We start from the raw sequence: 16064 nt of genomic DNA on the forward strand, positions 1-16064 counted from the left end.
AATAAATAAAATCTCTTAAAAATAATAAAATAAAACAAAGATGAACTAAAGCAGAAGGAGGTTTAATGTGTGACTAGATACTACCACTTAAAAAAGGTAGGAAAAGATATTAAGCAAACAACAGATGGGAGGTTATACTTCAGAAAAATTAGCCTAGACGAGTACTCTGCTGCACTGTCAAAAAAAAATATTTAAGGAGAAGAGGAGGAGTTAACAGGGTAGGTGGGAAGAGCTCAAAGAAGAGATATAAAAGGTCTGGGGAAATGGGATCTTCTTGGGGGGGTAATGTAATGTTCTAAAATTGAATTATGGTGATAGTTGCACAATTCTGTAAATTTACTTTAAAAATCATTGAACTACATACACTTAAAATGAGTGAATTTTATGATTTGCAAGTTATATGTATACTCAGTAAAGCTGTTAAATAGAAAAGGTCAGGGGGACAAAAAAGTTTAACTAGCAGAAGCTGATGGAAAATGAACTGCTAGAGCCCTAGAAAGAAAACAGACAATAATAAAACCACTATAGCAATGAAAATCTCAAAGCAGTCAGAAGTAGAATAGACACTGCAAAGACTTAAATCTGTGTCAGAGAACCTCAAGCTTGAGAAAATAACAAAATGAAGAGGAAAAATAGACGAAGAAATGAAGATCATTAGAGAAAAGAGAGGGACTGTAGAATACAGACTTAGCTTTTGTGAGTACAGAAACCATTTCTGTTTAATGCTTATGAAATATCATTGAATAATGGGTTTGCCAACATGTGAGGAATAAGGGTCCTTAAGAGAATTCAAATAAAGAAATAAGTGAGGGGCGCCTGGGTGGCTCAGATGGTTAAGCGTCTGCCTTCGGCTCAGGTCATGATCCTAGGGTCCTGGGATCGAGTCCTGCATCGGGCTCCCTGCTCTTTGGGAGCCTGCTTCTCTCTCTCTCTGTCTCTGTCTCTCATGAATAAATAAATAAAATCTTTAAAAAAAAAAAAAAAGAAAGAAAGAAGTGAGAAATATATAAAAGGACTAAAGATGAGCATATAATCTAAGTATAGAAATAAGGCAATATCATGTATGAATTGGGGTCGTGGAATATAAAAATATAAGTAATAAAATCATGGGTGTTAGGACTATGAGTATACTAATTTCTTCAGGGTTTTTTTCATACTGGGAGATCAAAACTATTAGGTCAGTAAGTCATAGTTACTGATTTGCTCATTTTTTTAGGAATTAATGAGAAATTTCCAAATTTACCTTTGAACTCCTTCCAGAAAGTAATTTACTATAGTGGTGTACTAATGCTCTGTTGGAAAACTAATGATTAGTCCCTGCACATGGGCTATGCACTGTTATATTCCATGTGCAAGAGGTACACGTGAAATAGAATAAGAGAATTGTGGCGCCCATGATCAAGAATAGAAAGTTATTAAAGTTAAGCCCATTCCATTAAAAAAAATTAAATGGCCAGTGTTAAGCCCATAAATTTAAAAAAAAGAAAAAGTTTTTTACATGGCCAACTGTGGAAATATGGCCATAGAAAAATATGGCCATAGAAAAAACAGCACCTTCCGTCACGAGTTGAAGAATTGAATCTACTTCTTATACTTTGAATTTGGGCTTGAGCATGTGACTTGCTTTGGCCAGTGGGACATCAAGAAGCAAGAAATAAGCAGAGGCTTAAAAAGCATTTACACACTGGGGCTTGCTCTCTCTTGTCTCTAAGAGCTGAGACCACCACGTGAAGGAGCCTGGGCTAGGCTGACGGAGGATGAGAGATCACGTGGAGAGAGAGGCCTAGCTGCCTCCATCTGAGCTGAGACCCCAGTTGGCTGTGAGTGAGACCATCTTAGACCCTCAGCCCCAGCTGAGCTGCCCAAGCCAGAACAACTGCCCGTCTAATCCGCAGCATCGTGAGGAATAAGCACATCGTCGTTATTTGAAGCCCCTGTAGTTTTGGGGTGGTTCACTGCATAGCAACAGTGTGGGGAAATAGGTACATTCGTACAGTGTTGATAGAAATATAAACTAATATAACCTCTTTAGAGGCGGATTTGGCTCTTCCATTGCTAGAAGTTTGTATAGTTACATTTGTACAAATATTCAAAAGATATATATGTGTAGGGGAGTTTGTTTCAGATGGAATTCTTAATTCCAAGTAGTAAAGCCTACTCCGGTATGTTTTTTTTTTTTTTAAAGATTTTATTTATTTATTTGACAGAGAGAGAGAGACCGCGAGAGAAGGAACACAAGCAGGGGGAGTGGGAGAGGGAGAAGCAGGCTTCCCACTGAGCAGGGAGCCTGATGTGGGGCTTGATCCCAGGACCCCAGGATCATGACCCGAGCCGAAGGCAGACGCCTAAACGACTGAGCCACCCAGGTGCCCCTACTCCAGTATGTTTTAATGGAAAGGGATTTACTAAAGGACATTATAGCTTACAGAGTCTCAGGGTGGCCGGGCTGTATTGGCTAGGCAGCCAGGAGCAATGCTCAAACCTCTTAGGCCTGCCCTGATAGGGGGGATATCTCAGCCACTTCCTTCACCAGAAAATGGGGTCTGCTTACCATACATCCTCTCACTCACCTTGCTCACTGCCAGTGGGAGTCTTGCAGTAATCTGGTTGGTGGAACTTAGATCACATGCCTGCACCAGACTGCAAGAAAGGCTGGAAAAGTAGTTTTGTGCTATTTAGAAAAGAGATGGACTGGGGCACCTGGGTGGCTTAGTCATTAACCGTCTGCCTTCGGCTCGGGTCATGATCCCGGGGTCCTGGGATCCAGCCCCATATCGGGCTCCCTACTCAGCGGGAAACCTGCTTCTCCCTCTCCCACTCCCCATGCTTGTGTTCTCTCTCTTGCTCTCTCTCTCTCTCTCAAATAAATAAATAAAATATTTTAAAAAACACACACACACACACACAAAAGAGATGGACTTCCTAAGTTCAAGCCTAGGAAAGTTGTTTAGAAGTCCTGAGCAGGCTGAAACATGACAGATGTGCTCTGCAATGTTCAAAACAACACCGTTAATAATACCAGGGCGCCTGACTGACTCAGTTAATAGAGCATGTGACTCTTGATGTTGGGGTTGCGAGTTCAAGTCCACATTGGGTGTAGAGATTACTTAAAAAATAAAAATCTTTACTTAAAAAAACCCCCACTGTTTAGGGGTGCCTGGGTATCTCATCAGTTAAGTGTGCAACTCTTGATTTCAGCTCAGGTCAGGATCTCATGGTCATGAGATCGAGCCTGTATCAGCCTCCGCACTCAGCATGGAGTCTGCTTGTCCCTCTCCCTCTGCTCCTCTCCCCACCTCTCTCTCAAATAAATAAATAAATAAAATCTTTTTTAAAAAAAAAAACATTTTATTGGGGCGCCTGGGTGGCTTAGTCGTTAAGCGTCAGCCTTTGGCTCAGGTCATGATCCCAGGGTCCTGGGATCGAGCCCTGCATCAGGCTCCCTGCTCCGCAGGAAGCCTGCGTCTCCCTTACCCACTCCCCCTGCTTGTGTTCCCTCCCTCGCTGTGTCTCTCTCTGTCAAATAAATAAATAAAATCTTAATAAATAAAACACTTTATTATATCAACTGGAAATAATCCAAATGCTCATTAGTAAGACTTAGACTGGTTAAATTTGGGAATATTCATATAATGGAATACTATGCAGGCATTTAAAAAAATTAAGTAGATTTCTGTGTACTAACACATAACAATGTCCACAATATTTTGTGAGGTGAGAAAAGTAAATTGCCAAAACAGTATGTATTTTTTAAATGTTTATTTGTATGTGTATAGGAACTAAGAGAATACATACCAAACTATTAATGGTAGTTCCTTCTGGGAAATGGCCATTTCCTTGGAGACCAGTTCTGGTTACTAAGGAAACCATTTGATCTTTTATAATATGCATGTGTACTGCTTTTTAAAAAATACAACAGCTTTATTGAAGTATAATTCACATACCATAAAATTTACTCTTTTAAAGTATACAATTCTGGGGCGCCTGGGTGGCTCAGTTGTTAAGTGTCTAGCTTTGGCTCAGGTGGTGATCCCAGGGTCCTGGGATCGAGCCCCACATCGGGCTCCCTGCTCGGCAGGAAGCCTGCTTCTCCCTCTCCCACTCCCCCTGCTTGTGTTCCCTCTCTCGCTGTGTCTCTCTCTGTCAGATAAATAAAATCTTTTAAAAAAATAAAATAAAGTATACAATTCAGGGGCTCGGTCAGTTAAGCATCCGACTCTTGATTTCGGCTTGGATCATAATCAGGGTTGTGAGATCAAGCCCCACGATGAGCCCCGCATCTGTCTCCACGCTGAGTGTGAAGCCTGCTTAAGAATCTCTCTCTCTCTCTCCCTCTGTACCTCCCCCATCTCCACTCATGCTCTATCTTAAAAAATAAATAAACAAATAATTTAGTCACTCCCTATTTCTTCCTCCTCCCAACCCCTGGCAGTTGTTAGTCTACTTTCTGTGGATTTGCTTATTCTGGACATTTCATATAAATGTAATCATGTAACATGCAGCCTTTTGTGTCTGGCTTTTTTACTTAGCAAAATGTTTTCAAGGTACATCCATGTTTTAGCATGTGTGAGTAACTTCATTCCTTTTAATGGCCACATCTTATTTATTCATTCATCATTTGATGGACATTTTGGGGGCTATTATAAATAAATTATAAATGCTAGAAACATGTGTGTATAAGATTTCATGTGGTCGTGTTTTCTGTTCTCTTGGGCATATACCTAGGAATAGAATTGCTGGGTCATATGGTAACCGTACATTTAACTTTGAGTTACTGCAAACAGTTACCTAAAGCCACTACACCATTTACTTTCCCACCACAGTGTATGAGGATTCCAGTTTCTCCATTTCCTCACCAATACTTGTTATTTTCTGTCTGTATTGTGTAGACAGTACCTCTCTTGTAGTATCTCCTTGTAGTTTTACTTTGCATTTCCCTAATATTAATGATATTCAGCATCTTTTCATTTGCTTATTGGCCACTTGTATGTTTTTTGTAAAAAAGTCCATTAAACTCTTTGCCCATTTTTAAATTGGGCTGTCTCTTTTTTTTCTTTTTCTTTTCTTTTTTTTTTTAAGTAATCTCTGTACCCAACATGGGGCTTGAACTCATGACCCCAAGACTAAGTGTCACATGCTGTACCAACTGAGCCAGCCATGCGCCCCTGAGTTGTCTCTTTGAGTTGCAAGAGTGCTTCATATATTCTGAACCCAAGTCCTTTATAAGATACTTGATTTGCAAAAATTCTCTCTCATGGATTATCTTTTTACTTCCTAGATGGTATCCTCTAAATCATAAAAGTTTTCAATTTGAATGAAGTCCAATTTATTTTTTCTTTCATTGCTTGTGCTTATGGTGTTATATCTAAGAAAGCATTGCCGAATCCAAAGTCACAAAGATTTATCCCAGTGTTTTCTTCTAAGCATTTTATAGTTTTAGCTCTTATATTTAGACTTATGTTCCATCTTGAGTTAATTTTTACATACAGCATGAAGTAGGGGTCCAACTTCATTATTTCAACATGTTGATATCCAGCTGCCCCAGTACCATTTGTTGAAAAGACTTATTGTTTCCCCATTGAATTGTCCTGGCACTCTTGTCAAAAACCAATTGACTATAAATGTGAAGGCTTATTTTCTGGGCTCTCAGCTGTATTCCACTGATAGACATGTCTTTCCTTATGTCAGTACCACATTGTTTTGATTATTGTAGCTTTGTAGTAAGTTGTGAAATTGAGAAGTGTGAGTCCTTCAACTTTGTTCTTTTTCAAGATTGTTTTGACTATTCTGAGTTCCTTGCATTTCCATGTAAATTTAAGGATCAGCTTGTCAGTTCCTACAAGAAAAGACAACTGAGGGGCACCTGGGTGGCTCAGTCGTTAAGCATCTGCCTTCGACTCAGGTCATGGGCCCAGGGTCCTGGGATTGAGCCCCTCATCGGGCTCCCTGCTCCACGGGAAGCCTGCTTCTCCCTCTCCCATTCCCCCTGCTTGTGTTCCCTCTCTCACTGTGTCTCTCTCTGTCAAATAAATGAAATCTTTAAAAAAAAAAAAAGAAAGAAAAGACAACTGAGATTTTGGTAGGGATTTCAGTGAATTTATAGATCTGTTTGAGAAGTATTGCCATCTTAAAAATATTAAGTCTTACAATCCATGAACCTGGCTCAATCTTTCCATTTATTTAGGTCTTAAATTTCTTTCAGTGATGTTCAGTGTACAAGTCTTATGCTTCCTTTGTTTAATTTATTCCTAAGTATTTTGTTCTTTGTGATGTTATTGTAAATGGAATTGTTTTCTAAATACCATTTTTGGATTGTTCATTGGTAGTGTATGGACATGCAATTGATTTTTGTATATTGATCTTACATCCTACAACCTTGGCTGAACACATTTATTAATTCTGTTAGTGTTTTGTGTGTACTCTTTAGGATTTTCTATATACAAAAGCGTGTCATGAGTATGTAGAGATAGATTTATTTTTTTCTTTCCAGTCTGGATGCACTTTGTTTTTCTTGTCTAATTCCCCTGACTAGAACTTCTACTCCAGTATAATGAGTAGAAATAGCAAGAGCGGATATCCTCTCTTGTTCCTGATCTGAAAAGGAAAACATCTAGTCTTTAACCATTAAGTATGATGTTAGCTGTGGGTTGTATATTGCTTTTATAGTAAAAGATTTTTTGAGACTCAAGTTTTTAAAACTTAATTCAGTGTTTTGGGGGGTTTTTTGTAAAGTGGCTGCCTTAGCAAAAATAAAATTTACATCATTGCTTCCAGATTATGGTTTAAAAAAACAGGTGGGAGCAGAACATAGCAGGGTATCTTTTTCCATTCTGTGAGGTGGGGATTAGTGTGGCTTCTTTAAGTGTGGGCTCAGTTTGGATTCAGGATGAGTCTATGTGAGATTTGTCTGGTATCTTTATTCTAGTGGATTTCATTCAGTGAGTATCTGTTGGGTCTGCTGTGTGCCAGGGACCATTCTAATCATTGAGAGGGCAGCAAGGAATAAATCATCCCAGATCTCTGCTCATGTGGTATGCAGTTTTGTGGATATGCATGTAGGAATTGTGGGGCCCGTGTTTTGGGACAGATTGGATCAGTATTTACTAGAATTTTATATAAATCAGGTAGTTGGTTGGCACACTACAAAATGCAGGATACCATACTTACGTGAGGCTTATAATCACAGTCGTTTCTGTTACTCAGAGGAAGAGCTGGTCAATAACCTGTATATACATTGTATGTACATTTTAATGAACTCATCTGCTCTGTTTAAGAGTTTTGTGGGGCGCCTGGGTGGCTCAGTCGTTAAGCGTCTGCCTTCGGCTCAGGTCATGATCCCAGGGTCCTGGGATCGAGCCCCACATCGGGCTCCCTGCTCTGCGGGAGGCCTGCTTCTCCCTCTCCCACTCCCCCTGCTTGTGTTCCCTCTCTCGCTATCTCTCTCTCTGTCAAATAAATAAATAAAATCTTTAAAAAAATAAAAATAGGGCGCCTGGGTGGCTCAGTTGGTTAAGCGACTACCTTTGGCTCAGGTCATGATCCTGGAGTCCCAGGATCGAGTCCCGCGTCGGGCTCCCTGCTTGACAGGGAGTCTGCTTCTCCCTCTGACCCTCCTCCCTCTCATGCTCTCTGTCTCTCATTCTCTCTCTCTCTCAAATAAATAAATACAATCTTTAAAATAAATAAATAATAAAAATAAAAAATAAGAGTCTTATGCCAGGCATTCTTCAAAAATACTAGTTTAAAAGAAAATACTACAGTTTAGTAGGGAGGATGATATGTAGAGAAGGAAAGCAGAGAGCCAACATTTATTTTGTGCTATTTGTTTTGCTGTGATACTTTACCCCTCTTAATCCTCAAAATACCCCCTTAAGGTAGGCATCATTATGATGTTTTACCATGAGGGAGCTGATGCTCAGAAAAGTTAAATATATTTTCCAAATGCCACACCAATGATATGCACCCAAATAATCATGATTGAGGTAAGAGGTGCCATAATAAAAGATTTGATGCAATTTCATAAGAATTATAAAGAAGTAATGATAACCCCTAGTTGGATTAGGAAAGAAAGCCAACATGAATTTGAAGGACAGAGATGCCAAAGATACCAAGATATGAGAAATTGCATTCCAGTTTTAGAGAGTCATGTATATGTGCAATTCTAAGTGTTCTGAATATTTTCTTTGTAGCCGTCAGTGGTTTAAAGCATGAGCATCCAGCCTGTGATTGGATAAGATGCATTGAGGGAGAACTTTGCTTGTCTTGTCTAAGATGTCTGTGGTGTGAATTGCTGTGGGCTGCTGTGAGGAAGCAAGCAGGGTGCTGAGAAGGGCCTTTAAGGGCATGTACTGTAACCACAGGCACTGATGGGGACAGACAGTTTCTACGAATGTGTTTGCGATGTGTCAGGCCATTCAGACTGAGTGCAGTGAAATCAGTGAGTTCCCTTCTTGGGAGATTCCAGTGTTGGATGGATGTCTCTTCCCAGTTCCAGGGCTCTTGATCTTGCTCAGAGCACATGGGGGTTTCTCCTTGGAATTCCTCAGAAACTATGAAGGAGTCAGGCAAGAGAACTACGGCAACAATCCAAAGTGGTATTCATCCAGCTCACTTATCTACCAAATTTGGTTCCAAATGGTATTTTCAGAAAGCAAATAGAAGGATGAAAACTTGGGGCGCCTGGGTGGCTCAGTCATTAAGCGTCTGCCTTCGGCTCAGGTCATGGTCCCAGGTCCTGGGATCGAGCCCCACATCGGGCTCCCTGCTCAGCAGGAAGCTTGTTTCTCCCTCTCCCACTCCCCCTGCTTGTGTTCCCTCTCTTGCTGTGTCTCTCTCTGTCAAATAAATAAATAAAATCTTTAAAAAAAAAAAAAAAAAAAAAGAAGGATGAAAACTTGCCACCACAAAGATTGCAGGAGAGAAATTCCCCCCTGGTGATTTGAACATCGTTACTACCTGCACCTAGACCAGCAACAGTTCAGAAGTATGGCTTCAGCAAGCATCTCATTTGTAGGGAAAGAAAACACGGGAGCTCTACAGTACTAAACAGACCTGGGTCCCTACGTAAGTCCTCCCACTTCCTAGCTTCATGTGAGGCCTTGGGCAAAGTGCTTAGACTGCTTAGCTATCGTAAACGCACCCACTCTTCTCAGCTTGTAAGTACCCAAGGCATAGAGTAGATATGAGGACAGAACAAGACCGTACATGAGAACTGCTTGACGGTACCCAGCCCAGAGGAAGAACTTGATAAAAGGCAGTTATTCTCATTCGTGTTAGCTATCTTCCCTAAGAAGGGTACTATGATGCTTTAGGAGTTTAAAAGCACTTGAGAGTGTGAGTTTTTCTCTGCGTTAGCTAACTCACTCACTCTTTGAATCAGTCACTCTCAACCTGCTTCATCTGTGATCCAGTCAGTTTTGGGCTATTCGTTCACCATTAGAGCTCAGAATGGGGTTGAAGGGGAACCAGGATTCCAGCATGCACATAAAGGGAAGCATGGCAACTTTAGTACTGAAGACCCCTGGAAGAGTTAGGGGAATATAATTCTTCTCATTTTCCTTTGAAATTTCTCCTTTATGATCAGTACACTGTCTCTTAAAAAAACAAAAAAACCTGCTTTCTTTTCTGTTTCTTGTAATCTAGAGACTAGGCCTCTATCCCCTCTTCAACATTCCATCAAGAGTTGGCCACATAAGGACTGCTTCTGTGGGGTTCCTGGCCTAGAGAGCTTTGGTTCAAAGCTATGAAAACCGATTCTTTTTTTTTTTTTTTTTTAGTAAAGATTATTTATTCAAATGAGAGAGACAGAGAGAACACAAGCAGGGGGAGAGGCAGGGAGAGAGGGAGAAACAGACTCCCCACTGAGCCAGGAGCCTGACGTGGGGCTCCATCCCAGGACCCTGGGATCGTGACCTGAGCCAAAGGCAGACGCTTAGCTATCTGAGCCCCCCAGGCGCCCCGAAAACCAATTCTTGCTGCTTAGTACTGCCTGCCACTTGCCCCATTGAATAAGTCTGCTTGGATATTCACATTTTTGTGGGAAATAATAACAATTTTGACATTAATGGTTTTTAAATATTTCTTTTTTCCCCCTCTAGATTTCTCTTTCCTAAATGTCTTGACCAGTGTTCACAAGGTAAGCAATATGTTTTACTTTCTGCTTTTGCATGCCTTTCAAATTCTGTTTAGATGTAACAGACTTTTCTTCATCTCCTTTTCCCATTCTAAAATCTAAAACAAACAAAATTGGTCCAGGGAAACCTTTGACATCTTTTTCTTTTATCATATTTGATAGACAGATTTCTTTCTGAGTTTGTCTCTTCAGATGGTAAGCTGCCATGACAACAGCTCTCCTGAGTGGGGCTTAAGTCCGCCCTGGCCTTCCAACTAATATCAGTGGACTGAAAAGGTATTAGGTATTCCTAGCCTCTGGATCAACAAGATCTTGATGCACTTCTCCTGTCCCATGAATGCACAGTATGGTCCAGTAGGACTTTCTCCCTTAATCCCCTCCTATATACACTGGAATTTTCCACACCTCCTTGGTAGCATTTAGAAAAATCCATCCATCCTGTAGGTTACATTCAACCTCGCATTGTCCTCCCATCTGGCAACCCTGGAAGCAGCACTTTTTAGTCATATTAACTATGGTGCCTGGAGACCCAGAATAAATTCTAAATTTCCTGCAGTGATGATAAAATGCTCATTGTTGTCAGAAGACCTGGGGTCTGAGCTTCCTGAGCCAGCCCAGCAAGAAGAAATCAGACAGAAGAAAATAACTTGGTGTCCCCAGCACAGTTTTACCCTGCTGATCCCATTGCCAGTCCGCAGGGAGCGGAAACAACTGAGCATACCAGAGCTATTGTCTTGGGAAACAGCTGAGCTGGGTGCTGCGCAGGGCAGGAGCCGGGTCACTGGAGGGAGGAATGTGTGTGTTGGACTGCCACTCCAGGGAGTCTCAAGTCCAGCTTTTAGAGTCCTTTGTTGCTTTCCAGGCACAGCACCCCAGAAGCAGAGTGGAATAGAGGTGGCTGGGTCCACCCACAGTATCCATTCCATGTAGATGAAGGAGTTTTTGTGGAGGTTGGGTCCATAGAATGTTGTGACAGACTAGATGTGGGGCATGAGTTGGAGAAAGAGTTATCTAGTATGAACTGCTCTTAAGTTCCAAGGTTGGGAGGTTGGGAAGGTTGGTGGTACCTGTCCTTGAGATATAAAGCATAAGCGAAAACATAGGTCCAGGAGATAACCAAGGATCACTCTCTGGTCCTTGGATATATGTTTGCAAGTCATGGTCAAAGCCAAGGGTGTGGGCTATAGTCATCCCCTGTCCACCACATGATTATTGCCACCCTAATGCACCTTGGCTCCTTGGCACCTTCTCCCTCCGTGCCCCTTTTGGTTTTTTTGCACACAGCACAGATAGTCAGACTGCCCTAGCCGAGAGCCTTGGGGAGGTGCCTGTCTTCATTGTCCATGAACCTGAGTTCTCTTCTTGGGAGGAAAGACCTTTTAGGCCAAGACAGACTGGATTCTCTCTGGCACTTGGTAGACAGATTTCATTAACACTGCTTCCTTACTCAGTGTTCAAAGGCAACTTGTATCAGATTCTGTGCATGTGTAAAGATAGGGATGTGGGCAGATGACCTTGAGGCCATTGATGATGTTTTTCTAAACTCCAAAGGACTTGTAGAGTGACAGTGTCTTAGTAATTATCTTCCCCTTGCATCTGGGCCCAAAAGACCCTATGAACTGGTCTGACCTGGCTCACCATGGGCATGGCTGTCCAGGGAGGGAGGAAATAAAAGGCAAGTATTTCTTTTATCCTCAGAGATTTGGTGGCTAGCTTACCAGTGGGATCTGCCACCAGTAGACAAACACTTCATGTCCCGAGGGAGCATATTGCCTCCCTTTGCTCCTGTTCATGAGTCAGGCTCCCTGATTCATTGCTTTTACAACAAAGGATTGTTTTACAATGAGAAAAGGACTATATTGCAGCCCCAAGATGATGTGTGTTACAGAAATCAAGGATTAGGAAATAATCTCAGAGCTTAAACAGCAAACAAGACTCAGTATAATGCTGATTTGAGAGAAGAGCAAAGACATTTTCTACCATGTCCTGCTTTTGGAAGTATCTAAAGGTGGATAAAACAAACTTTGCTTTCTTCTGGGCTTCTGGAAGCCTTTAGCCCAGACTGGGACAGTCAGACCTTAGAGGTGTTTCTCCACTCTGGGGAATGGGCAGGCCAGGCTGTCCACTCACTCACATCCCAGACTGGTAAGACCATGGCCAAATGTGGGTATCCATTCTTTGATATGGAGCAGAAGGAAGCTCCTGGCCCAAGCAAGATGAAACACCCACAGTGGCCTCTTCACCCTGTGCTCCAGATAACTGCTGTACCTGCCTCACAGATGGCATTTCCTCTTGGCAGGTGGTAGTTTGCATAGCTGGCCTAAGGAATGCTGAGGATAATCCTTTTGCTTGTTTCCCTATAAAGCAAAGCCCCATTTCTGTGTCCAATTCCTGACCTAGAATCCCAACCCCCCCAGGGTTTATCTACATGACACTGGTGAAGCAGACAGGACTCTGGGCAAGGTGTCCATCAGAGATCCAGACCCCAGCCTTTTCCAGAATAGGCCAGGCCTATGCTTATGATCCTGGTGCACACAACTTAGGTTGCCACATTTGCACTAGTCTGATTCTCCAGTTTCTTTTGCCCAAGAAGATACCCCACAGAGTCCTAGGACCTTTATAGGTCTTCACTCAGCTTTTGCTGACTCCTCAGTGCAAGATCCATCACAGCCATTCTTGTCTCATGGAAATCTCATGGGCCTCTTGCAGGATCCGGCTCCCATGTTTGCCACCTCTGGAATGTGCTGAGCCTTCTAGCACTCTGCTTTGCTTCCCCCACTATGCTACATTCTGGGCCTGGCCTTCTGATCTTGCCCTACTCCATTTCCAGAGGCCCCAGTCAGGCCCTGGTGCAGTCATAGGACATGGATTTCTGGCATTAGGCTCACCAGCCTCATCCTCAGTGCTTCCCCTGAAGCCTCCAGAGTGACCTTTCTAAATGGGACTGAGCGCACAGGCACAACCAGTGTCACCTTCATTATGAGCCTTCCCTGACACTGTGGCTGAGAATTGTCCATCTTAGTGTTAAAGCTTCTGAACAGAAATTTTTAAATGTTTTAAAATAGAATAAACAAAATGCTGACATATTCTCCATTTGAATTCCTCAGTCTGTGCCATTACCACAACTAGGTCATACACGGAGACCTTGAGGATAGAGGTTTTGTGTGGGAGAAGCTCTTAAGAAAACGTGGTTCTTTATCTTCTTGTATACTTGCATACACATAGACTATCTGAGAAAGCATACCCAAGATCTGGTTGTCAGTGGTTGCCTCTGGGAAAGAGAACTAGGACTCAGGGTGCCAGAGGATGGAGGAAGAAGCTTGGTTTGAATACCCTTTTGTACCTTATGAATTTTCTACCAAAAATGTGTATATATTGGTAAATCTTAGAAACCTTTCAGATGGCTGGCTGATGAATGGGATTTGCTCAGACTTAGAAGTGGGAAAAATTCTGGCATGTGGGTGCCCACAGCTTAGCTGCTTAGGCAGCTGCACTGGACATCAGGTTGCATGTATCTTTTATGACACTTGATTCATTCATTCACTTATTCAGCAAATCTGTATCTAGAGCCTGCTTCAACCCAGTCCTGGGAGGTTGGGGAGGGCTTCTGGAAGAGGTGCTATTCAAATTGTCTGTAGCCTGAAGGAGGAATTGGGCCAACGAAGAGGAGGGAAAAGATGGTTCCAGGCAGAAGGACCAGCAAGAGCGAAGGCCTGATGGTGACCAGAGGACACCCAGGGCACACACCAGAGCACATCTGATATGATCAGATTTTCTGTTTTTGAAAGATTACTCTGACTACAATAGTTAGAATGAATTATAGTAAGAGAAGCCTGGAAGTGCACAGAATAAGCAGTGACCTAGCAAAGAGACTAGCAGCCTGAACTAGACAAATGGTAGCAGGGATTGATAGTGGATGATGGATCCAGGAGCTGTTTAGCACTCACCAGGCCACGAGGAGGACTCAGGTGCCTCCACAGCCCACATTTGGGGAACTGGGCAGCCTTTCACCAAGTGACAGGAGGAAGCAGAGCTGCACTCACCACTTGGATGTCAAGGAAGGCTGGTGAGGAAACTCACCCTTGAATCCTGAGAGGTCTCTTCTCAAGCACCGTGCAAAGGCCTAAGGTCAGCTTACTAGCTGAGCACTACCAGATACCTGAGAAGAATAGAACCTACATCTCAGAACCAAGGAACTGATAGATCCCCAAACTGTTCATAAACACTTAGGAAGGAGGTTCTGTGCTCAGCAGGTGAATTGTAAGTCCTGGTGTCTATGATCCCAGTCATGTGGCATAACCTTCGTATGTATCCTTTCCCCATGGTAACATGTGACCGTTGGCATGAAGCTCCTAATCCCTACTCCCTGGTAATGAATTGAGTGCATCCAGACAATTTGTGAGGTCAGATTCCATCTTTAGCATTTTTATTTTATTTTTTTTTAATATTTATTTATTTGACAGAGTAAGAGAGGGAACACAAGCAGGGGGAGTGGGAGAGGGAGAAGCAGGCTTCCCACCGAGCAGGGATCCCGATGCGGGGCTCGATCCCAGGACCCTGGGACCATGACCTGAGCCGAAGGCAGACGCTTAACGACTGAGCCACCCAGGCACTCCCAGTCTTTAGCATTTTTAGAACACTTTTTTCGTTAGTATGAGTGTCGAGAGGAAGGAAGTATTGTTTACATCTGCCTCAGACTAGACGCAGGAGCCAAGGATCCTGGAAGTTGCCTTCCATCTAGTGATGGCCACTCATCTGAACCATGGACTCAGCAGCCTCACTAGTGGGAGTCACATGACCTAGCTTCCTGCTGGTGCCATAGCCACCCTTGTCTGTCTGAGAAATGGATCAATCCAGGCCCCTCAGTGTCCGTGTAGAAGTCTCATTCTTAGGCTGTTGCTCCCCAGACAATGACGGTAGTGGCCATTAAGTTGCATTTAATGAGTTCTTACTATCTCTAGGCCCTGTGATAATTATTTACTGATAACCTGCAGGTGTGTGTTACTGTTCCCATCTAACAGAGGAGGAAATTTGGCTTAGAGAGAAAGTTGAGCAGTTTGCCCCTGATGTCATTCATTAGTAATTAGTGGAGCCCCACATTCAAACTCATGGTCTGCCTGGCTCTAAAACCCATGCTTTAGGGGCACCTGGGTGGCTCAGTCGGTTAAGCGGCTGCCTTCAGCTCGGGTCATGATCCCAGGGTCCTGGGATCGAGCCCCACGTCGGGTTCCCTGCTCAGTGGAAAGTCTGCTTCTCCCTCTCTCTCTGCCTGCCTCTCTGCCTACTTGTGCTCTCTATCTCTCTGTCAAATAAATAAATAACCCATGCTTTAGTTTTTACATTATACTATCTTTCTACATATATGAAGAAGATAAATAAGACTGAGTCCTGTATTTTAAATAACACCTGTGTTATTCATAGGAGCTTTTATAGTTTAGAGGAGGGGAGAGAGCAGAGTCGCATGAAGGATTGAGATGGTAAGTTAATAGGGACGATTTTAACAAAAAAGTAAGCTTTACCAAAATTAAAAAGTTAAAGAGCTTAAGTAAAAAAACAAGGTGCAGAACAGTATAATATGCCACTGTTTGTGGGGGAAAAAAGGTATACACACATTTACTTGTGTATACACAGCACATCCTGGAAGAAGATCTGAGAATCTGATAATGGTGATTGCCTCCAGGGAAGGAAACTAGATGGCTGAGGAGGAAGGGAATTTATTTTCCTTGTGAATCCTTCTTTGCATTGTTTGAGTTTTGCCCTCAAAAACTAAGTACAGCTGATTCTTTTTATTTTTAAACTAAACACTCAGCTTAATTAAATAGTATTCATACAGAGTCCTCTATACTGAATATTCATCATTCAGGATCCCACAATTACAAGGTTACTTGGGACAGCAGAAGTCTCTGTAATTTAGAGATAATCACTTATGAAC

The 16064-nt window shown here is 42.5% G+C and overlaps 1 protein-coding gene across 3 annotated transcripts in view; it reads left to right on the plus strand.

Moving 5' to 3' along the window:
• Nucleotides 1–16064, plus strand: part of DNAAF9 (dynein axonemal assembly factor 9) — a 136641-nt gene that overhangs the window by 102004 nt on the left and 18573 nt on the right. For all 3 annotated transcript variants that reach the window (XM_064572882.1, XM_064572881.1, XM_045885487.3), the window contains one exon: nucleotides 10098–10135. In XM_064572882.1, coding sequence (XP_064428952.1) covers nucleotides 10098–10135 — 38 coding nt within the window. The remainder of the gene's footprint in view (nucleotides 1–10097; nucleotides 10136–16064) is intronic.

The sequence above is a fragment of the Mirounga angustirostris genome, unplaced genomic scaffold (assembly GCF_029215605.1).
Source record: "Mirounga angustirostris isolate CCGP_5_RB_7025 unplaced genomic scaffold, mMirAng1.0.hap1 SCAF_10, whole genome shotgun sequence".
NCBI classification, from domain to species: domain Eukaryota; kingdom Metazoa; phylum Chordata; class Mammalia; order Carnivora; family Phocidae; genus Mirounga; species Mirounga angustirostris.